This window comes from Bubalus bubalis, chromosome 9 (assembly GCF_019923935.1).
Source record: "Bubalus bubalis isolate 160015118507 breed Murrah chromosome 9, NDDB_SH_1, whole genome shotgun sequence".
NCBI classification, from domain to species: domain Eukaryota; kingdom Metazoa; phylum Chordata; class Mammalia; order Artiodactyla; family Bovidae; genus Bubalus; species Bubalus bubalis.
In genome coordinates, this window is record NC_059165.1 from 102,432,722 (window position 1) to 102,454,407 (window position 21,686).

Consider the following 21,686-nt stretch of genomic DNA (forward strand, 5'->3'; position numbering starts at 1 on the left):
GGTTGGTTGTGGGGAGGGGAGAAAGAGGGGCAGGGGATAGAGGGGGAGAGAGAAGGGGAGGAGAAAATAGGGAAGGTGAGAGAAATGGAAAGGTGGAGAAGGGCATTGAGGGTTGAAGGGGGAGAGGAAAGGAAATATGGAGGATCAGAACTTGGGAAAGGTTGTGCCTCTGATCTCCCGAGGTCTGGCCCAACCTCTCCCGGCTCCCACTGCCGGCCCCACCTTACAGGTAAGCCCAAGCTTTCCCAAGAGGCCGCAACTCCAAATTCCGGAGAGACACACACACACAACCTCCAGGTAATTTCAACATTTCCCAGAAATCCTCTTCCACTTCTTGTCCCCTAAAAGCCTCACCCTCCTATGAGGCCACGCCCCCTACCCCCCACCCCCACCCGCTTCCAGAGACCCCGTTACCACTGGCCACCCCCACCTACCACCTACCGGGATGCAGTGGCAAGAGAAGGTCAGCACACCCCCAGGGCCCGGGCTGGGACGGCACTGGCCTCCATGCTGGCAAGGCTGAGACTCACAGGGAGATAAGACAGTCTGACAGCGGGGACCTGGGCAAGCAGAAGGGAATGGATCAGCTGCCTGTGGGGAACACAGGCAGGATCCCAGGCCAGCCCCCTCTTCCCATGCTCACCTGTGAAGCCAGGGTGACACAGGCAGCGGAAGCCCCCACCTGGGTCCTGCAGGCAGTCCCGGGTATGTGCTGCGTGGCAGGCACCTGGGCGACACTCATTGATGTCCCCCTCACAGCGCAGGCCAGTGTATCCTGGGGGGCAGGTGCAGCGGAAACCACCCACCAGATCCACGCAGGTACCATTGTGCAGGCACCGGGGCCCCAGGTCCAGGGCTGGGCCTGGGCCACAGTCATCCTCATTAATCTCGCAGAGCACGCCTAGGGGGGTGGGGGATGGGGGACATCAGGAGGGCTCAGAAACCCAGCCTCCCCACCTGTCCCCAAACCCTGGTCCTGGCCTACCCAGTGTCCCTGGAGGACAGGAGCAGAGATAGTGGGCCACGAGGTCAATGCAGATGCCCCCATGCTGGCAGGGCTGGGAGGCACACTCGTCTACAGCATCCTCACAGTTGTCGCCAGTGTAGCCAGCTGGACACTGCAGTGGAGGCGAGACAGGGACCTCCTCAGCCCAGAGGGACACAGATGCTCCCCGTGAAGATACAGAGAATCCCAGGGCAAAGGGACACACGCAGTCATCCCACACGCAGAGATACGTTCAGCGAGCAAAAACACACACCCAGTTCATGGAAACACCCAGACACAGAGGGCTACAGATACACTCGGTGCAAAGAAACACACATACATACAAATGTACACAGAAGAAATACCCAGATACACCCAAGACACACACAGCCAGAGATGCACACTCAGACACTGGCACATGCGTGCCATTCATACCCATAGAGACACTATGCACAGAGACACACATGTCCAAGAAATAACGAAAGACAGAGGTAGAGCCAGAGACACCCTGAGATCTACCCAGAGTGACACCCACAAAGATACACCCAGAGTCACAAAAGCAAAAACCCAGACATGCCTAGAGAGGGACACCACACCAGGCTCTAGACACACAGAAATGTGTAGCCAGACACATTCAGGGTGACCAGCCCTCCATCTCCTTCCCTGTGTGCTCCTTACCTCACACACATAACCGCCCGTGTAGCCTCGGCAGGTGCCCCCATGCTGGCAGGGCTGAGCCAAGCAGGGGTCCATCTCCTGCTCACAGTGGCTGCCGGTGTGGCCCTCTGGGCACACACAGTAGTGGGAGCTGTCCTTGTCCACACACTGCCCACCCGCCTGACACAGCTGCTCCGTGGGCACCCCTGAGCAGAGGAGAGCGGCATCAGGCAGACTCCCTCCTCCCTGCCCCCGTCATACACAGCACACCCAGCATCCCCACTAGCCTCAGTCACCAAGGTGTCACACACATTCCACTGGGCTACCACACATCCCCTGACACTGACACACACACACATGCACTTTCAAAGCTCACATCAGCCAGGTCACACACCAGCATTGCAGACATCCCAGCTGTTTCACAGTGATAGACACACATACCACCTTGTCCTGGCCAGCTGTCAGTCACATATCCACACACTCGCACACACCCCACGACGTCCATAAGCTCTGGTGCACTCTCATTCAGCTCACACTAGGAGGAAGTATGTGCACACACGCCCAATCACGCGCTCCCCCTCACCGATTTGGGCTGCGGCCTCTCTGCAGGGCAGGCTCCGGATGTCACATAGGCGGCCGCTCCACCCAGGGGGGCAAAGGCAGTAGAAAGAGGCCCCTGTTCGGGCACAGCGACCCCCATTCTGACAGGGCGAGCGGCTGCACCAGTCCACCAGCGTCTGTCGAGGAAGGGCAGGGTGTTCACACTCGGGGACCCCTAGAAACCCTGCCCAGCTTCTCCTCTGAGCAGGCTCCAGAACGCCTCTTCAGATTTCTCCCTCAGGATCCCTGCCAGGCCCCTCACCGCAATCCCTCTGCCAACTCCTCCCCAGGATCCAGGCTGCCTTCTCAACCAACCAGGGTACCCAAAAGGCCCCTCCCCTAGAACATCCCTCTAGACTTCTCCCCAAGGCTCCAGTGACCCCGCCCACCTGGCACTGAGCACCAGTGAAGCCATCTGGGCAGGCACAGTGGAAGCCAGGGTGGGTGGCAGTGCAGACGCCCCCGTGCATGCAGGGCCGCGAGAGGCAAGGGTCCGCTTCATGTTGGCAGTGTGTGCCAGTGTAGCCCGGGCGGCACAGGCAGGTGAATGAGTTCACACCATCCACGCAGGTCCCTCCATTGAAGCAGGAGCTGGAGGGAAAAGAGGGGCGCGTCTGGCCCCACCCTTCAGAGGCCCTGTCCCCCTCCTGGGCCCCTCCTGACAGAAGTGACAAGACCCCTACCCCAAGGAGAAGCTGAGGTCCCCCAAAGGCCCCGCCCTGTCATGTCCCTTAACCCCAGTATACCAGATGCTTCAGGGCTATGTGGAAGCCACGTGGAGGCCCTCATCCCCTGTGGCCGGGCCTTGCTACCGCAGGGACCAGGGTACCTAAGGTGACCTCCCAACAGATGTCCTGCCCCTTCCCAGACATGTTCCCATTGGGCATCAGAGTCCTGAAGTGGGTGTCCAGCCGAGGACTCCTTGTCCCCGGCTCCTCGGGTCCCATGCCCCATCTGATGCCAGGGTCCTTGACTCCCAGGAGAGGCCCCACCCACCTGGGACTGCAGTCAGGGAGGTCCTGCTCGCAGTAGAAGCCGCCATAACCCGGTGGGCAGGTGCAGGTGAAGGAGGCCACGTAGTCTGTGCAGGTGCCTGAGCCGCAGGGGCTGCTCAGACACTCGTCCACGTCTCGGGCACAGCGGGGACCAGCAAAGCCAGGGAGGCAGGAGCAGGAAAAGGAGCCCACCCCATCCTGACATGAGCCACCATTCAGGCAGGGGTCTACGGTCAGAAGGGAGGAGGTCTGGTCACGCACCTAACCCCCTGACCTGGCCATGCCTTGCATAGACGGAAATGGAGAGAAAGCCAAGCTTCATTGGGAGGGGCACACTTAGCCAGGGGAACCAAACCCTGTCCTCTCTGTGGCCTCATTCCCTCCCTTATCTGGTGGAAACCTCATCTATGTGGAAGGGAGGAAAGGTTTGAGAAGTTCCCAAAAGGTCCCTTTGAGCTGCCAAGTGCTAGTTGCCTGCGTGTGTGCTATGTCACTTCAGACATATCCAAATCTGTTTGACTCTATGGACTATAGCCCACCAGGCTCCTCTGTCCATGGGATTCTCTGGGCAAGAATACCGGAGTGGGTTGTCATGCCCTCCTTCAGAGGGTCACCCCCACCCAGGGATCGAACCCTCATCTCTTATGTCTCCTGCATTGGCAGGTGGATTCTTTACCACTAGCACCACCTGGGAAACCCCAAGTACTAGTTGTATCTGCTTAATTCCTGAGCTCAGCACAGGAGGTCTCCTCCAGGCCTGGGCTAGCCAGTTAGGGTGGCCACTGACCACATGTGGCTCTTGAGCACTTGACATGTGGTCGGTCCAATTTGAGATGTACTGTCAGCATAAAACAGACACCAGAGAGCAGATCGTGAAGATTCCATATGAAAAAAGAAAAAAATAATGTAAAATACCTCAATCATTTTATATTGATTACATGTTGAAATGATAATGTTTTTATGTATTAGGTTAAATAAAATATTAAATTTAATATCACCTGTTGTCATTTTGTTTGCTTTTTAATACAGCTATTAGAAAATAATTAATTCAAGAACTTCCCTGGTGATCCAGAGGTTAAGACTACCTGCTCCCAGTGCAGGAGGCCTAGGTTTGATCCCTGGTAAGGGAACAAGATCCCCCATGCTACAACTAAGATGCAGTGCAATGAAATAAATTTTTTAAAAATTAATTCAAAAATAAACAAAAAAATATTTTTTTTTAAAAAATCAACTAAAAAAATTTAATTCATATGTGACTTGCATTATTTGTCTATTGAACAATGCTCCTGGTGACTCACTAAGGGGCCTATTATCTCATAGTTTACATACAATTTTAACTTGCTTGCTGCCAGAGGCAGTTTACAGCCTTCAGACTCAAACAGACCTGTGCTCCTAACCTAGCTCATCTCTCTACTCACTGCATTACCTTGGGCAAGTCACTTAACCTCTGTGGGGCCTCAGTTTTCATGAACAAATGCAGAAAGTAAGACAACTGTGAAGATGAAATGAAAGCACAGTGCTAGGCATACTGTAGCAACTTGATGAACATGTTCCCTAGGTCAGAATCCTCCCCCCAAGAGCTCCCTTGAACTCACTGGGGTCACAGTCATCGATGTCCTGATCACAGGAAGGGCCACTGTAGCCCTCATGGCAGGTACAGCTGAAACTCCCTGCCAGGTTGGTGCAGGTACCATGGGGACCACAGGGTGAGGGGCTGGCACACTCATCCACATCCTGCTGACATCGTGGGCCTGGGGGTGGGGAGGAAAATAACATCCAGGATTAGCAGATGCAGGGTAGGGTCCGGGAGTACCTGGTGCTCAGGAGGAATCTTAAGACTGAGATGGATGAAGGCAAGAACAATTTGCCTCTGGGCATTTTGCACATACTGTTCCAGAACACCCCTCTCCTTATTTCAGCGGATGAAGAATGTGATTCTGTGATTGAGGTCTGCTCCTCCAGGCTCTCCCCAAACTCTCAGCCTGAATTCTAGATTCTTAAGCCCTTATCAAACCAAAACCAGTCACTCGTAAAGGAAATCAACCCTGAATATTCATTGGAAGGACTGAAGCTGAAGCCGAACCTCCAATACTTTGGCCACCTGATGCTAAGAGCCAACTCACTGGAAAAGACCCTGATTCTGGGAAAGATTGAGGGCAGACGGAGAAGGGGACAACAGAGGGTGAGATGGGAAGTTGTATGGCATCACTGACTCAATCGATGTGAATTTGAGCAAACTGTGGGAGATGGTGAAGGACAGGGAAGCCTGGCATGCTGCCCTCCATGGGATCAAAAGAGTCAGACATGACTTAGCAACTAAACAATGAACAACACAGCCCATATCTCTTCCCCTTCTCCTGAACTGACTACACAGGCTGCAAGTGTCTGTGTCTAGCTCTGTTCCTTCCCAGAGGAAGCTCCCTTAAAAGGCAGAACCAGGGGACTTCCCTGCTGGTGCAGTGGCTAAGACTGTGCTTCCAATGCAGGAGGCCTGGGTTCAATCCCTGGTCAGGAAAATAGATCTCACATGCTGCAACTAAGACCCAGTACAGCCAAATAAATAATAAATAAACAATTTACTAAAAAAAAAAAAAAATTTTTTAAAGGCAGAGCCGGTGGTGGGGGGACTCCTTCTCTGGGTCCCCAGCATCACCCAGTACGGAGCAAGTTGCAGAGGAGATGAGGAAGAGAAGAAGCAACTGGTGTACCTTGCCAACCAGGGGTGCAGGAGCAGACAGCCATCTGGCCAGGAGCAGACTCACAGTAGCCCCCATGCTCACAGGGATTCGGGGTGCAGGGGGACAGCAGCTCACACTGATGGCCTGTAGTGGGCAGGCAGAGTGAGATAGTCTTGAGAGATTCCTTGTTCCCATCTCCCCGCAAGGTCCCCACCTTGATACCCACCTCCCAAGCTCCTGTGTAAGAGTGGGAAAGGAAAAGAAAAAAAGGGCAAACACAGAGAAGGAAGAGAGAATGAAGCAGAAAGGAAATAAGAAGGAAGAAGGAAGGAAGAGGCCCTGGGGAGGGAAGGTGGAGACACGCACCCTGGATACCCGGGGGACACGTGCAGCGGAAGCCCATTCCATCACTGGTGCAGGTGCCGCCTGCCCGGCAGGGATGGGATTCACAGGCATCTCGAGTGAGGCTCTGACTGCACTGAGGGCCACTCCAGCCAGGTTCACACACACAGCGGAACCTGGTGAGGGAGGCAGTCAGGGCTGGCAGGAGGGTAGGGAAGCTGTGGGGGTCAGGGATCTGGGGAGAGACCTCACCCTCCAGGCGCATCGTGGCAGACGCCATGACTGCAGGGTTCCTGGGCACAAGGATGGCTTGGGGGAAGGCAGAGTGGGGGCAGGGAGCCAGGTGGGCAGAGGCATCGGAAGCCATTTTCACCATCCACGCAGGAGGCTCCCTCGCCGCAGGGGTTGGATGCACACTCGTTGATCTCCACGTTGCAGAGGGGCCCTGGGGAGCAGGCAGGCAACCTCGTCCCGGGACAAGGATAGCGGAGCCAACCAGGGAAGGGCAACTTGGCTCCATTTAGCACAGTCACACCCTTGAGCAAGGACCATCTCATTTGCTTCATAACACATCAGCTCTTGTGCAAATTAGGACAGCCACCTCCGCAACCCAGAGATACCTCGCCCCAGATCACCCTTGCCCCCAAACTTATATGAAGTCACTTTAATTTCCGCCAAGGATTGCCTTGGCCCCACTCAGAAACACCTCAATCTCTGAGTCTGAATACCTTCATGGACATACCAGGATAATCTTGAGCCAACATGGGGATACATACCAATGAGAGAAAGCAAAAATCTCAGGGCAAAGCATGGACAATCCCTAAGGACAAGCACGTGCAAAGAGAGGGGCAAAACCCGGCCAGGAAAGATAGATGATTTCACCCTCACTCTATAAAGACCCCGTTTCCATGGCAGCCACTTGCCCACCTGTGAATCCAGGCTGGCAGACACAGTCATAGCGGTTGATGCCGTCCCGGCAGACTCCAAAGGTGCAGGGGTTGCTAGCACAATCATCAGTGTTCACCTCGCAGTTCACACCTGCGGAAGGGGAACATGACTGGGTATGCCACCACCGTGACCTGCCAGAAACACCATTCCTGAACCCTCTGTGTCCCATCAGATGTACTATTCCTGTCCCAGCCCAGCTCCTGGCCCTACCTGTGGTGCCAGGAGGGCAGCGGCAGAGGTATTTGTCCACCAGGTCTAGGCATTTGCCCCCATGTCGGCAGGGCTGGCTTCGGCATTCATCCACCTGGCTCTCACAGCGCATGCCGGTATAGCCCGGGGCACAGGCGCACGAGAAACTGGCGATGCCGTCCACACAGCGCCCGTGGTGGCAAGGGTCAGGCGAGCAGTCATCCACGTTGCGCTCACACACTGTGCCCTCGAAGCCTGCGGGGGACAGAGGGTCAGGCTCCGCCCACTGGCCAAGGTCCTGCCCACAGCCATGGCCTCTGCCCAATCTTAACTCAGCTCTCCCTCAGGCCTGGCCCATTGAGCCAATAGGAGGCGGGCTCAGTTCAGGCTCCGCCCCTGGCTGGCCTCCAGAGGCCATCCAGCGGCCACCTCCGAGACTTGTCCCTGGCCAGGACCCTACCAGTTAAATCACACCCCTAGCGAGACCGTGCTTCCAATCCTTACACCGTCAGCCCTGATTTGCCTCTCCCTCCACTGGAGATGCGGACACATGGGAGGTTCCTGGGCTTCCCAGGTGGTTCAGTGGGTAAAGAATCCGCCTGCAATGCAGGAGAGATGAGTTCGATCCCTGGGTGGGGAAGGTCCCCTGGAGGAGAGCATGACAACCCATTCCAGTATTCTTGCCTGTAGAATCCCATGGACAGAGGAGCCTTGTGGGCTACAGTCCATTGGCTTGCAAAGAGTGGACACAACTGAAGTGACAGAGCAGGACAGTACGGGAGGTTCCTGGGAGTGGAGGGGTTCAGACGGACTCCCTCCAATCCAGTGCGCATCTATCCTGCCAGATCCTTTGGGCCCACCCCATAGCCTTACCTCTGCTTATGTCCAGGATTGGCTCCTCCTCCTGGCTCTTTCATTGGTCCTGCTCCGGGCCTGCCTTGCGGCAGCTCTGCCCCCAACTTTCCCCCAAGCGTATTATTGGCCCCTTTCCCCCACTAGCCCTGCCTCCAGATTCCTGCAGTCTTGTCATTGGCCCGCCCTCACCCTCTGCGCAGCGGCACTCGTAACCATCTGGCTGGTCCACGCACTTGGCTCCGTTCCGGCAGGGTGTGCTGGCGCACTCATCCACATCCAGCTGACACATGGCGCCACTGAAGCCTGGAGCCGGGAGTGTGAGATAAACAGAGACCCAAGTAGGGTCAGAGCAGTCACCCCTCACCAGTGCTGCCTGGTTTGGGTGGAAAGCCCATTTACTTTTAAATTAACTTCAGTGTTTTTCATAAGGTGGTATCCGCCATATAGGAAGCCACTAACACGATGTTATACGCTCCCATCCTGGAGTCTTTACCCCAAAAGGTCTTTCTCAGGCTCCCTGACCCAGAGTCCTCACCCGAGGGGCACGTGCAGCTGAAGCCATTGACTCTGTCCTTGCAGAGCCCACCGTTAACACACGGGCTGCTCTGGCACTCATCCATGTCCACCTCACAATAGGTGCCTGTGAAGCCTGGAGGGATAGAGGCAGGGGCATTATGGCAAGGAGGCTTTAGCTTCTGGTCTGAAGGGAGAGCAAGGGGGGACATATCCCGCTTCCCTTGAGCCTTGGCCTTGCCCCTCAACCCATCATTCATTTGAGGGGCCTTGCCCCTCACACCTACATTCAGTTTTCAGACTCAGGCTGGATCTTCATTCATTGTGGCCCCAACTTGTTCAAGGCTTAAGAGACTCCATGTGGGCTTGTCTTCAGACCACCTCCTTCCTTCTTCAAACTATGCCTCTTCCCCAGCTCCCAGCCTAGGGCCCACCATAGCCTTGTGCCCAACCTCAATCCCACCCCAGCATCAGTGCATCTCTGTCCGCAGTCTCCACTTTGACCTCCCGTCCAGACCCTGGTCCTGCCCTCATGTCATTCCCATCCCACAGTGCCGTCCTGAGGCCCAAACTCCACTCCCAGCCCGTTTGAGGTTCTACTGACTCCACCAGACCATGCCCCCAGACTCTGCTCCGGCTCCGCCTCCGCCTCATCCCAGGCTTTAGTCTCTCACCCTTCCAGTTCTATCTGCTCTGGGCCCCTCTGCCTGAAGGCTTTTCTCGCCCTGCCTCCCAGCCTCAGGCCCCGCCCCAGCCACGCCCACCACACACCTGCCATGCAGATGCAGGTAAACTGGCCTATGCGGTCCAGACACGTGGCCTGGTTGCGGCAGGGTCCAGAGAGGCATTCATTTACATCGGTCTCACAGCGCGGACCGGTGTAGCCACGGCCGCACTGGCACAGGAATGAGCCCTGTGTGTTCACACACCGGCCCAGGTGCTCACAAGGATTGGCACCTGCAAGGTGGAGTAACAGTCAGTGTGGGTGTGGGTGGCCGAGGAGCAGCCTCTCCCCTCCTTCCCTACCCTCAGACTGTGCCCCCTCACCAATGGAACACTCGTCCACGTCCTGGTCGCAAGCTCCACCTGTGAAACCCGGTGGACAGGTGCAGATGGCCCGGCCGTTCACTGGGTTAGTGTCGCAGATAGCATCCTCGTGACAGGGGTTGCTGACACAAGCATCGTCCAGATGACACAAAAGTCCTGGGAAAGAGTAAGTAGAAGTCAAGGGAAGACCATCCCCCAGCTCTGCCCAAAGGTGCCACATCCCTGAACATTGTAGTGTTTTGGGGGTTTTTTGTTTATTTTTATTAACCAGCAGTGTATTTAGTGGGCTTCCCAAGTGGCGCTAGTGGTAAAGAATCTGCCTGCCAATGCAGGAGACATAAGAGATGCAGGTTCAATCCCTGGGTTGGGAAGATCCCCTGGAGGAGGGCATGGCAACCCACTCCAGTATTCTCTCCTGGAGAATCTCATGGACAGAGGAGCCTGGCAGGGCTGCAGTTCATAAGCAACTTAGCATGCACACACATATTTAGTAGCTATTCTCCCCCAATCATTTATTTAAAATTTAAGCATACAGAAAAGTTTATTCATATACCCACCACCTAGATTCAACTATTGTAACTTTATTTTTTCTGACCCATTTGAAAATAAGTTGGAAATATCCACATATTGTTTTTAAAATCTGTTGACTCTTTTCATGATTCTAAGAGGGTCCTAGCATTAAGTCTTTGCCCCTGGGTACCCTCTGCCTGACATACGCTGCCCTCTGCTCCAAGGCCCTCTCCCAAACATCTCTGATCTTTGCCACTCCCAAAAGTGCCCTCTCCTTCTGAGTCACAGTTTAGCTCTCCATTCCTGTGACTTCTTCCCTGGATTGTCTGCCCTCCCAGGCCTTTCCCAGGCTTATCCTTCACCCCAAACCCAGCTTCTAGCATAAGCATTAAGCATATGCTTAATTAATTAACAACAATATGTTTAATTATGCTTCTAGCATAGCGTAAGTCTGATTCAAGTCAGACTCCATCCTTGGCCCCACTCAAGAGCCATCAACGGCTCCCTGCTGCCTTCAGGGAAAAAAGTCACTCACCAGTTTTGCCCATGGGGCAGGCACAGTAAAAAGAGGCCACACGGTCGTGGCAAGTGGCCCCATGGAAGCACACAGCCGTGGCACAGTCATCAATATTCTGACTGCAGCTCTCGCCCGTCCAGCCATTGACACACACACAACTGTGGCCACCCAGTGTGTTGAAGCAGGTGCCCCCGTTGTGGCAAGCGTTGGGCTGCAGCTGGCACTCGTCCACGTCCTCCGTACAGAACTGGCCTACGGCACACAGACGCATGAGTCCGGTTACCTGGAGCATGCCCATCCAAGGGCTTCCCTCAGGTCCCACTGCTCACCTGTCCACTCAGGAGGGCACTGGCAGTTGTAGGTGTTGACACCATCCACGCACGTCCCCCCATTTAGACACCGGTGCCCTGGACAGTCATCCACATTCACTTCACAGTTCTGGCCCTCAAACCCTAGCGTGGAGCACAAGGATGGTCACTACCAGGTGGGCTTGCTGTGCCCCCACCTCTGCTGCCTTCCCCTGGGTACAGCTCCCTCACCAGGAAGGCAGGCACAGTCATAGGTGAGGTCGCCGCTCTGTCTGCAGGTGCCCCCATTACGGCATGGGGAGGGAGCACAGGGCGCCGCGGGGCTCTCACACAGTGGCCCGGTGTAGCCACCTGGGCACTGGCAGCGGAAGGAGCCAGGCGTGTTGAGGCAGGTGCCACCATGGCGGCAGGGCCCACCCATCCGGCACTCATCTACATCACTCCGGCAGCTGCGGCCCTGGTAGCCGGGTGGGCAGGAGCACAGGTAGCGGCCATCGGAGCCCACTGAGCAGCGGGCACCATGGGCACAGGGGCTGCTGAGGCAGGGGTCTGGTAGGGAGCAGTCAGGGCCTGCCGGGAACCAGAAATGGTGAGCCCAGACCGACCACACCCTTGCCTGCCTTCAGCTCCCTTCCAGACCCTCCTTTACCTCGGAAGCCCCGGGGACAGCGGCAGGTAAACCGGGCGATCCCTGCCACCACCGAGCTCTGGCAGACACCACGGCCAGCACAGGGGCCAGAATGGCAGGGGTCTTCCAGCTGACACCGTTCACCCACCCAGCCTGGTGGGCACCTGCAGACAGAGACGACTCAGTGAGGAAAGTCAGGGCAGAACAGCCCAGAACATAAGAGATACACACCAGACAGACCAAAAACACACACGTAAACAAACACACACACGTATTCATCCATGCAACAGTTTCCCTGAGCATACCTACTGTGTTCTTAGCAATGGGAATACAGCGTGCATGCTAAGTCACTTCAATCATGTCCAACTCTTTGCAACCCCATGGACTGGCTGGCTCCTCCATCTATGGGATTTTCCAGGCAAGAATACTGGAGCGGGTCGCCATGCCCTCCTCCAGGGGATCTTTCCAACCCAGAAATTGAACCTGCACATCTCTTAAGTCTCCTGTATTGGCAAGTGGGTTCTTCACCATTAGCGCCACCTGAGAAGCCCAGCAGCAAACACAATTAAAGTGGTCCCTACCCTCTTGATGTTCATAGCCAGGTCTGCCAAAGAGAAGATACACAAATAATGAATGAATAAGCAACATGCCGGGAGTGGAGGGAAGAGTAGTTCAGGCCATGGGGACCATGAAGGATGCAGTTGGATAGAGTGGTGGCCCCAGAAAAATTATGTCCATGACCAAGAACCTGTGACTGTGACCTTATTTGGAAAAAGAAATGTAATTAATGATATAATTAAATGATGGATGTCTAGATGAGACCATCCTGATTACCCAAGTTGGCTCTAAACTGAGTGACAACTGTCCTTACAAGGGAAAGGTGAAGACTTCTGGCCTCCAAAACTGCGAGAATAAATTTCTGTTGTTTTAAACCACCCAGTTTGTGGTCATTTGTTCCACAGCCACAAGAAGCTAAAACACAGGATAAGGAGAACAGAGGGATGGGGGTGGGGATAAGGCAACTATGTTTTCCCAGACAAAGTGAGGGAAAAAAGAAGACTGTGTGGGAAAAGAAAGTGAGGGAGGGGGCCGTGGGCCTGTGTGGGGAAGAGTAGAGGAAATGGCAAATGCAAAAGGTCTCAGGCTCCAGACGACCACCACCCAGGCACACAAAGACGGGCAGAACCCCCAAATGTACCAGATGAGAGGCACACACTAACACAATGCACTGGACTGGCAAATACTCAAAGACACCAACCCACAGCCTCATTCACCAATACGGACTAACTCTCACATGCCAGGCAGGAGGACCTCCACAAAGCCTCAGTTCCTTTCCTGGGGGCACAGAGACCCCTTCCTTCCTTCCGTTGCAGGGAGGTGGCCACCAATGCTTGTGCCCCCTGTTGGGGGAAGGTCCTTCAGCCTCCAGCCCCCTCCAAACCCACTAAGGCCACCCTGAGAGTGAAGGTACAGAAGGGCGCTGGTCTTAAGAGTAGAAACCTCCAGAGTGGGGTCAGAGGGAGGGACTTGGACCGGCCCCCGACGCTACCCGTCCCTCGCCTGTGTTCCTCCCTCTGGCCTGTCCCGGTCGCTTGGGGCTAAACTTAAGTAGCTGACTCAGTCCTTAGCGTCACCCACAAGATTCCCCCCACCCCAGCCCCCAGCGAAACAAGTCGGGGCACGGGCGGGTGCAGAGGGAATCCAGTTCCCAAACCCCCTCCCCAAAGATCCGCAAGGCAAGGACCACCGCCAAGACTGCGCGCCGGGAGGGGGCGTGCTGCGCTGGGCGCCGAGCACGGCGGGTTCTTCCTCCCGCGACCACGCGCGCGCGCGCACGGCAGGCAGGGCGTGGCCGCGCGGCCCGCTCCCGGGGCCCCCGGCGGGTTCCCACGCTCTGTGCCCCGCGCCCCTGCCGACCGGTCGGGCTGGTTCTCCGCTGCCCGCGCCCCGCCCAATCGCCTGGGCTTCACCGGAGACCGATGGGGGCGGGAGAGTGGGGGTGGCGGGGACCACGGACTTGGTTGGGGGACTGGCTGGGGAAGAGGTGATGACTAGGAGATAGAGACTAGAGATTGAGAGACTTTGAGAGTTGGAGGATCCATGGAGCGGTGACAGACTGCGGGGTCCACGAAAGGACTTTGAAGGAGACTGGGGATGAGTGGGGGCGTGGGGAGAGGTTCCCACGGCCCAGCTCTGGAGACTAAGCCCGGCGCTCCGCTCCGGGCGATCCGGGCTCCGGGCGGCCGCGCGGGCCGGTGATTCACCTGTCGGGGGGGCGGGGCAGCCGGGGGCGCATTCACCTGTCGGCAGCTTTCCAGGCGCGGGGTCCCAGAGCGCAGGCGCCCGGTCCCGTGACTCCGCCTCTCAGGTGAGTAGCGCCAGGTGAGGTCACACTTTCCCCCTATTCCCACCATCCCAACCCGAGGAACCCGCTCTACCAGGCTGAGACACCCCCCCACCCCCATCCAGATGAGTCAAAGTGCCTGTGTAACTTCAAAGGGTCTCTGAAGTCACCCCAGACCCACCCAGCTTGGGCTGGATACACAAGTTGCTGAATAAATGGATGCATTTAACCAATGGCTACTGGGTGACCTGCTATTATTAATTATGATACTATAAAAGGAACCAAGCATTTTCCCATAACCTCAGCGGTTTCTCCTTATGGCACCTATTTTCCACATCTCTACCAGTAACAATAATAAAAATACCATTTATTGAGCACTTACTGTATGCCCGACACTATGCTGATTTCACTCTTAATCTTTACAATCAACTCCATAAAGGAGAGAACTGTTATTGCCCCATTTTCCGGATGCAAAAATGAGGCTCAGAGAGCTCAAAGCACTTGCTCAAGGTTATCCCAGAGCCCAGAATTCAAATTGATCTCTGTCTGCCTCTGCTCAGCAATTCCCCAGGCCCTGCCCTGCTTTTCCAACCCTCTGCCTTTCCTTGCACTTTCCAACAACTGCATTTGGGGGGGCTTTGGTCACAAATCAGGCAGAAAGACCATTATTTTACAGATCAATGAGGTTCAGAGAGGGGAAGTGACTCACTCAAGGTCACACAGAAAGTAAGTGGCAGAGCAGGGCTCCTGTGGCCCCACCACTAAATCTTGAGCTGCGGGAAGGTACAGATGCTATACCCACTACTGCCAATCCACTGTTACTAGTCCCTGAAAATCTGTTGATTGAATAACTATCTGTCCATCAGGGGATTTACACAAGACCGCAGGCAGCAGAGAATTCTGCTGTAGTTAGCATTAGTGGGCCCATTTTCCAGACCAGGACACTGAGGCTTAAAAAGTCAGACCATCAGCAACATGATGTGGGATTTGAACCCCAGCCAGGCAGACTCCAGAGCCTCTACTCTTAGCTCTGCTCCATTCAAAGGGGAAACAAGAGGTTGCCCAAGCCACACACTTGAAGGAAGTGGTGGAAGCATCTATGGTGAACACAGAGGCAGGGGGAGAAGACAGACCGCCTCCCCACACAGGGCCCACTGATGGCTCAGAGCCAGGCACTCACAGGCAGGCAGCCTCCCGGGAGGGCAGCTGGGTGCAGCGACCTCCATTCGCACACGGGCTTCCGTCCAGGCAAGGGGGGGCTGGGTGGGGGTGAAGGAAGGTGGGGGTGTCAGGCCTGCGCCCAGGAACCCCAGCCTAGATTGAGACTCCATCCTTTGCTCCCTCAGGCAACAGCTGCACCAGGCTGGGGGCGTCTCTACGAGTGCAGGGAGCCCCCCCATTCACAGTTCCCACGGCCCCCCGCCCCGGCCCCAGCTGTTGGGGCTGCAGCTGTCACTGCCAACTCGGGCCCTGGGAACCACAAGGCAGGGGCAGGCAGGAGGAGGGGCCGACTTGTGCCAGATGTGGGGGCTCAAAAGCTGCCACCATGGGGGACAGGAAGTGGGGGTGCTGCAAGGGTTGAAGGGAGGTCTGGGACTGTGTACCCAGATCCCAGGGTTGTGGAGGGGGCAGGGGTGGGGAGTCCTGGGGCCCCAGGTCTTCCTTCTGTTGATGCTGGGCATCTACTCCAACTGGGCAGGCCTGCGTGCAAGTTCTGGGGAGAGATGCCAGGGCATGAACGAACGCTGTGCGCAGCCAGCAACTGGGTGTCACAGGGACGGAATCTGTGTTGAGGGAGGGGCAGCTGGCACAGCTGACCTGTCCAGCACCCTCACCCCTAAGGACTGTGTCTCTCTGCAGTGTGTCCTGTCGGATGGGTCGGGGTGTGGCGGGGTGTGAGTTGGTGGGCCCTTGTGTGAGCCGGCAGGTGTGGGGCCGCTTGTGCATGTGTGCTTGTGTGTGCAAGTAGGGGAGAAAGAAAGGGAGAGGAAGAAGATGAGAAAAACAGACATAAAAGAAGGAAACTAGAAGCAGACAGACACAGAGAGGAGATCAAGAAGGACAGAGACAGAGTTTTTAAAAAAAAAAAAAGAGAGAGAATGAGATAAACTGGACATGTGAATGCATTAAACATGGCTTCTGTCCCCTTCAAGGCACAAGCAGCCAGGACACTATTACCCAGACAGGAGCCCAGGGCTGTTTGTGAACTCACGCTGGGGGCCACATGACACGAGCCATGGGCCTTGCTGAGCAGTGGGCCCTGTGGGCCATGTGTGTGTCTGCATGGCCTGCATGGATGTAGAGATGTTTGTAGGCTGAAACTTGTTGTGTGTCCATGTATGTGAACTATGTATCTGGGTATATAGCTGTGTGTCTGTGTGTGACTTGTGTGTGCATGGCTATGTCTGGGTATGGGTTGGATGTGCCCCTATACCTGCATGTGTCAGCTGGGTGTAGGCATATCCTTGCATCTGTCTATATGCATTTGAGTGTGTGCAGACAGTGAGTGTGAGGTCTTGGGCTGGTGGTGCAGGGTATGTATGAACATGTGTGATTGTATGAGCACGTGTGAGCTGTGAATGTCTGTGTCTTGTGTGAGCTGGGTGTGCACGTGTGCGGGTGTACCGTATGTGTGTGTGTGCGTGCACGCACATACACATCTGCATCTCCACATGTGTGATCCAAGATTGTGTGTCCTGTGAGTGTGTGACAGGCCATGTGTGCCTGCCGGCTGGCCTCTGGGGGCGGCTGCTCCTGCCCGCTCCTGCCCACTCCTGCCCCATCTGCCCGCCCAGGGCTGGGCTGGGCTGGGGAGGCCTGTTTCCTCCCCACCCCTCCCTGGGCTGAGCCCCACAGCGGCGTCCAGAGACCCAGGGCCAGGGCCACTGGGCTCGCGTCCCTCCCCTGCCGGCCAGGCCTCCCTTGGCTGGGGGTGCGCCCTAGCCGCCCCGGTCCGGCCCCGCTGCCGTCCCGCTTTGTCTGGCAAAGAAAGCGCGAGGCTGCCGGGGGGGAGGGGGTGTCTAGACGGCGCGGCCATTGTCCCAGGCGGGGGAGGGGAAGAGTGGGGAGGGGGAGGGGCGGGGGGCTCCCCGGGCCCGCTGGGGAGGGGGTCGGGCTGCTGGGAGGAGGCGCTGGAGCGGGAGAGGAGCACGTGGGCTCGCGCCCCAAGCCCTCCCCTCCCTTCCCCAGGCGGGGAGAGGGTCCCGGGACGCCGTCCGGTCCAAGCAGCCGGGGGAGGGAGCGAGGCCGCGGGCGGGGGAAGGGGCGCTGGCGCCTCTATGGCTCCAGCTCTGGCTCCGGTTCCGGGTCTTGCCGCCCTCCGGCCTGGGAAGTTTTCTCCGAGTTTAGAGCTCCGAGAACTTCGCGCCCCCTCCGGCCCCCAGCCCTGCCAGACCTGCCCCGGGTGTGTGCATGGGAGGGGGAGCTTTTATGCGAGGGGTCCCCGACCTGGGGATACTTGGATTCCAATCGTGACCTACCCAGGGCTCTAGACAGGCATGGTTGGTGAGAGAGCCCCAGATTCTTGGTTACCCCTCCACTCGCCCGCTAACCTTGATCCGCTCACCTCCAGCTCCCAGTCCCGGGCTCCAGGGTCCCTTCATTCCCAGCCCACATCTCTCCCGGGCCACAGTTCCCTCGGTCTCTGGGGTCCTGCCTCGCCCCCACTCTCAATTCGGAGTCCCTGCCCCCGGATCCTGCGCTCCCTGCCCCTGCGCTCTGGTCCCTGATTCCCAGGGACCGCCCCGCCCCCCCGCCACCCCTCATCAAGTCCCAGACTCGGGGAGGCCTTGCACTCCATTCTTCCCCTTCCCCCACCCACTCACCCCATCCCGCCCTCAGGGTCCCGGCCCCTCACCTGCAGCCCCCGGCCCCGCTAGCAGCAGCAATAAGGGCAGCGTCCGCACGGACGGCAGGGGTGGCGGCGGCGACATCGGGCGACGGCGGCGGGGGCGGCGGCCCCGGGGCCCCGGCCCCATGGCGGCCGGCCGCGACCCTCCCTCCTCCCACCTCTCTCCTCCCTTCTCCCTCCTTCCTTGGGCTCCGGGCGCGTCCGGGGCCAGCCTCCGCGCAGCCAACTTCGCTGAAGTGAGACGGCCGGGCCGCCCCGCCCCCAACCCTGGGCGGCTCGCCCCGCCCCAGGGCCGGCCCAGAACTCCCCCGCCCCCGGCCCGGCCTCCTGGGGTCCCTGCCCACCCTCCACCCACACAGCCTGGGACCCGAAGACCGTCTCGGAAACTCAGGCCAGCGGGCCCAGCCCACGGTGTCAGACACACCCAACTTCCTGAACATCTCCCTGCTCCCCAAAACACATCCAGAGCCCGAGATACACACAGAGCCAGGCACAAACAGACACTCCCCTCCATTCCCCCCTCCCCCCGCCCCGACACCCCGAAACTGAAACCAGGCACGTCCTGCAAGGCTCCTGAATACATAGCCAGGATGCACAAATGCAGAGGCGTGCACAGAGCTTCCTGGGGGACTTAAAATCTGAAATATTCACAACTCTAAACTCAGGCCCTCTCAGACCTAGAGCCTTGCAAGATTTTTGCAGCCTCGGACCTCGGACACAGTCTAGCCGTCTCAAGTGTGCTACCAAATACCCTCACCCCGTCTTACTCTCAGCGCTTCCTGAAAGTAACCCCTTCCTCCTCAATATCCAAAGGTCCACCCCACCCCATAGCCTACACAGCTTTGCTGCTCAGCCAATCTTGCTCAGTTTCATCCAACTGCCTTTTCCAAAATCAGTCATGCTGAAAAACAACCACCCTGCAGTGAGCTCTGTCCCTGTGGCAAGAACGGGTACTCCGGAAAGGCCCCAAGACCAGCCTAGAGAAGCCCCCCCGCTCTGGGGAAGAAAAAACCAGACTCCAGCACTGCGGACTTAGGGTTGGGCCAGAGGGAGGGACACAGCAGAGAAGCTGGTGAGGGCTCTGCTTGGGGGAAGGGGTCACTTATTCATTCATTCATTTATTCAACATAAAACTCAAGCTCTATGTCTGGCGTTGTTTCAGCGCCTGGAAGTACACCTCCCCTGCCCTCTCCAGGAGAGAGCTTCCCTGAGAAGGGTTCAGTGGGGGCTCAGCCCAGAACTGAAAGAAAGACATTTCAGGAGAGGGACAGGTTCCCAAACAGAGGAGGGGGCCAAGTCAAGTAGGGAAGGAGGGGAGAGTGGGCAGGTCAGGGGTCACCCTGGCCCTGAGGAGGAGGAGAAAGAGACCAGGCCGACCTGTAGGTGTTTAGCATGGTGATGAGGCTGTAGTGAGGAGGAATGTGTTGGGGGTGAGGTGCTGAAACCCAGGAGTCTGAGGTTCACCCATGAGGCAGCTGAGCACTGGGGCTAAGCACGGGGGCACCAGGGTGAGAGACAGTCACCTGGGCACCCCAGAGATCTTTGAGCAATTTTAAAATTTCATTTAGAAATAATTTAAAATGCAATTTCCATAGGCCTTTTATCCAGCTTCACCAACTCGGCCCACACTTTGCCAAATTTACTTTATAATTATTGTTGTTCAGTCACTAAGTCATGTCCAACTCTTTGTGACCCCCTGGACTGCAGCACGACAGGCTCCCCTGTCCTTCACTATCTCCTGGAGTTTGCTCAAACTCATGTCCGTTGAGTCAGTGATGCCATCCAACTATCTCATCCACTGTCACTCCTTTCTCTTTTTGCAAACTTCAGTCTTTCCCAGCATTAGGGTCTTTTCCAAAGTATCGAAAAAGAGTTGGCTCTTTGCATCAGGTGGCCAAAGTATTGGAGCTTCAGCATCCCAGCATCCCCTTCCAATGAATATTCAGGGTTGATTTCCTTTAGGATTAACTGGTTTGATCTCCTTGCTGTCCAAGGGACTCTCAAGAATCTTCTCTAGCACCCCAATTTGAAGGTATCAGTTCTTCAGTGCTCAGCCTTCTTTATGGTCCAACTCTCACATCTGTACATGACTACTGGAAAAACCATAGTTTTGAAGAAATTATATATAATTTTTAATTATATGTAATATATTATATAATATATGTATTTGAGAGCAGAGCTTCCCAGACGGGTGGTAAAGAACCTACCTACTAAGTGCAGGAGACATAAGAGATGCAGTTTCAATCCCTGGGTCAGGAAGATCCCCTGGACAAGGGCATAGCAACCCACTCCAGTCTTCATGCCTGGAGAATCCCATGGACAGAGGAGCCTGGTGGGCTACAGTTCATGGGATCACAAAGAGTCGGACACAACTGAAGCGACTTAGCACGCACACGTATTTGAAAGCAAGATGTGGCTATGATGTTCCTTTGCCCCCTAAATCATCACTGTATGTTTCCTAAGATCGAGGACATTCTCTTATACAAACACACAAGTTTTCTCCATGCGGACAGTTTTTGGTTTCTCCAGTTATATCCTCTGTAGCATGTTTCTTTGCTGGTCCAGGATCTAATCTCTGACCGTGTGTTGCATTTAATTGTTATGTTTCATGTCCTTTAATCCTTATCGGTTCCTTAGCCTTTCTTTGTCTGTCATGATGTTGATATTTTTGGATAGGCAAGGTCATCTGTTTCACAGAACATCCCTTAGTGAACTGGGCTGCAGTTTCCTCGTGACCAGGTTCAGGCTCTGTATCTTCGGCAAGAACTGCTAAAGAAGTGATGCTGGTACTCTTCCATGGGTTGTATCAGGAGGCACCTGATACGAGTCCCCAACACTGGTCTTGTTAGATTTTGATCGCTTGAATGAAGCTGGTCCAGTTTCTCTACTGTAAATGTACCATTCTCTTCCCATCCCCTCTTGTAATGAGTAAATATCAATATCATGTGGGGAGATATATTGAGACTGTGTGACTATCCCGATGCCTGTCAAACTATCACCACTGTTTGGAGGATTTATTGGTGATTGCCTCTGATGATTTTTTTTTAAATTGAGATAAAATTCCCTTACATAAAATTACTTACCATTTTAAAGTGTACAGTTCAGTGGCATTTAGTGCAACCACCAGCTCTACCTAGTCTCATCACATTTTCATCAACCCTAAAGAAAATGTTGTCCCCATCAGCAGTCACTCCTCCTCTGTCCCTGGCAGCCATTAATGTGTTTCTGTCTCCATGGATTTACCTTGTTCTGAATCTTTCACATCTATGGAATCATACAGCATGTGGTCTTTTATGTCTGACTTTTTTCACTGGGTATAATGTTTTAGAGGTTCATCCATTTTGTAGCATGTGTCAGTTCTTCATTCCTTTTTATTGAAAAGCAGAGACATTACTTTGCCAACAAAGGTCCGTCTAGTCAAGGCTATGGTTTTTCCTGTGGTCATGTAGGGATGTGAGAGTTGGACTGTGAAGAAAGCTGAGCGCCAAAGAATTGATGCTTTTGAACTGTGGTGTTGGAGAAGACTCTTGAGAGTCCCTTGGACTGCAAGGAGATCCAGCCAGTCCATTCTAAAGGAGATAAGCCCTGGGATTTCTTTGGAAGGAATGATGCTAAAGCTGAAACTCCAGTACTTTGGCCACCTCATGTGAAGAGTTGACTCATTGGAAAAGACTCTGATGCTGGGAGGGATCAGGGGCAGGAGAAGGGGACGACAGAGGA

At 55.5% G+C, this 21,686-nt stretch overlaps 1 protein-coding gene across 2 annotated transcripts in view; it reads right to left on the reverse strand.

The window, feature by feature from the left end:
• Positions 1-18,164, reverse strand: part of NOTCH3 (notch receptor 3) — a 39,702-nt gene extending 21,538 nt beyond the window's left edge. Inside the window, exons 1-23 of one of the 2 annotated variants that reach the window (XM_025293704.3) lie at positions 17,973-18,164; positions 15,297-15,375; positions 11,794-11,936; positions 11,376-11,714; positions 11,166-11,288; positions 10,855-11,088; positions 9,810-9,965; positions 9,534-9,719; positions 8,785-8,898; positions 8,439-8,552; positions 7,416-7,649; positions 7,185-7,295; positions 6,510-6,702; positions 6,282-6,433; positions 5,946-6,059; positions 4,833-4,988; positions 3,239-3,464; positions 2,632-2,833; positions 2,226-2,379; positions 1,664-1,848; positions 986-1,118; positions 644-901; positions 442-560 (exon numbers count right to left, since the gene is read on the reverse strand). In XM_025293704.3, the coding sequence (XP_025149489.3) occupies positions 442-560; positions 644-901; positions 986-1,118; positions 1,664-1,848; positions 2,226-2,379; positions 2,632-2,833; positions 3,239-3,464; positions 4,833-4,988; positions 5,946-6,059; positions 6,282-6,433; positions 6,510-6,702; positions 7,185-7,295; positions 7,416-7,649; positions 8,439-8,552; positions 8,785-8,898; positions 9,534-9,719; positions 9,810-9,965; positions 10,855-11,088; positions 11,166-11,288; positions 11,376-11,714; positions 11,794-11,936; positions 15,297-15,375; positions 17,973-18,093 (3,846 nt within the window). In that variant the 5' untranslated portion in view covers positions 18,094-18,164. Of the gene's footprint in view, positions 1-441; positions 561-643; positions 902-985; positions 1,119-1,663; positions 1,849-2,225; positions 2,380-2,631; positions 2,834-3,238; positions 3,465-4,832; positions 4,989-5,945; positions 6,060-6,281; positions 6,434-6,509; positions 6,703-7,184; positions 7,296-7,415; positions 7,650-8,438; positions 8,553-8,784; positions 8,899-9,533; positions 9,720-9,809; positions 9,966-10,854; positions 11,089-11,165; positions 11,289-11,375; positions 11,715-11,793; positions 11,937-12,081; positions 12,129-15,296; positions 15,376-17,972 lie in introns of those variants that run through there. The other variant, XM_025293706.3, reaches the window with a different exon arrangement.
• Positions 18,165-21,686: the final 3,522 nt, after the last annotated feature.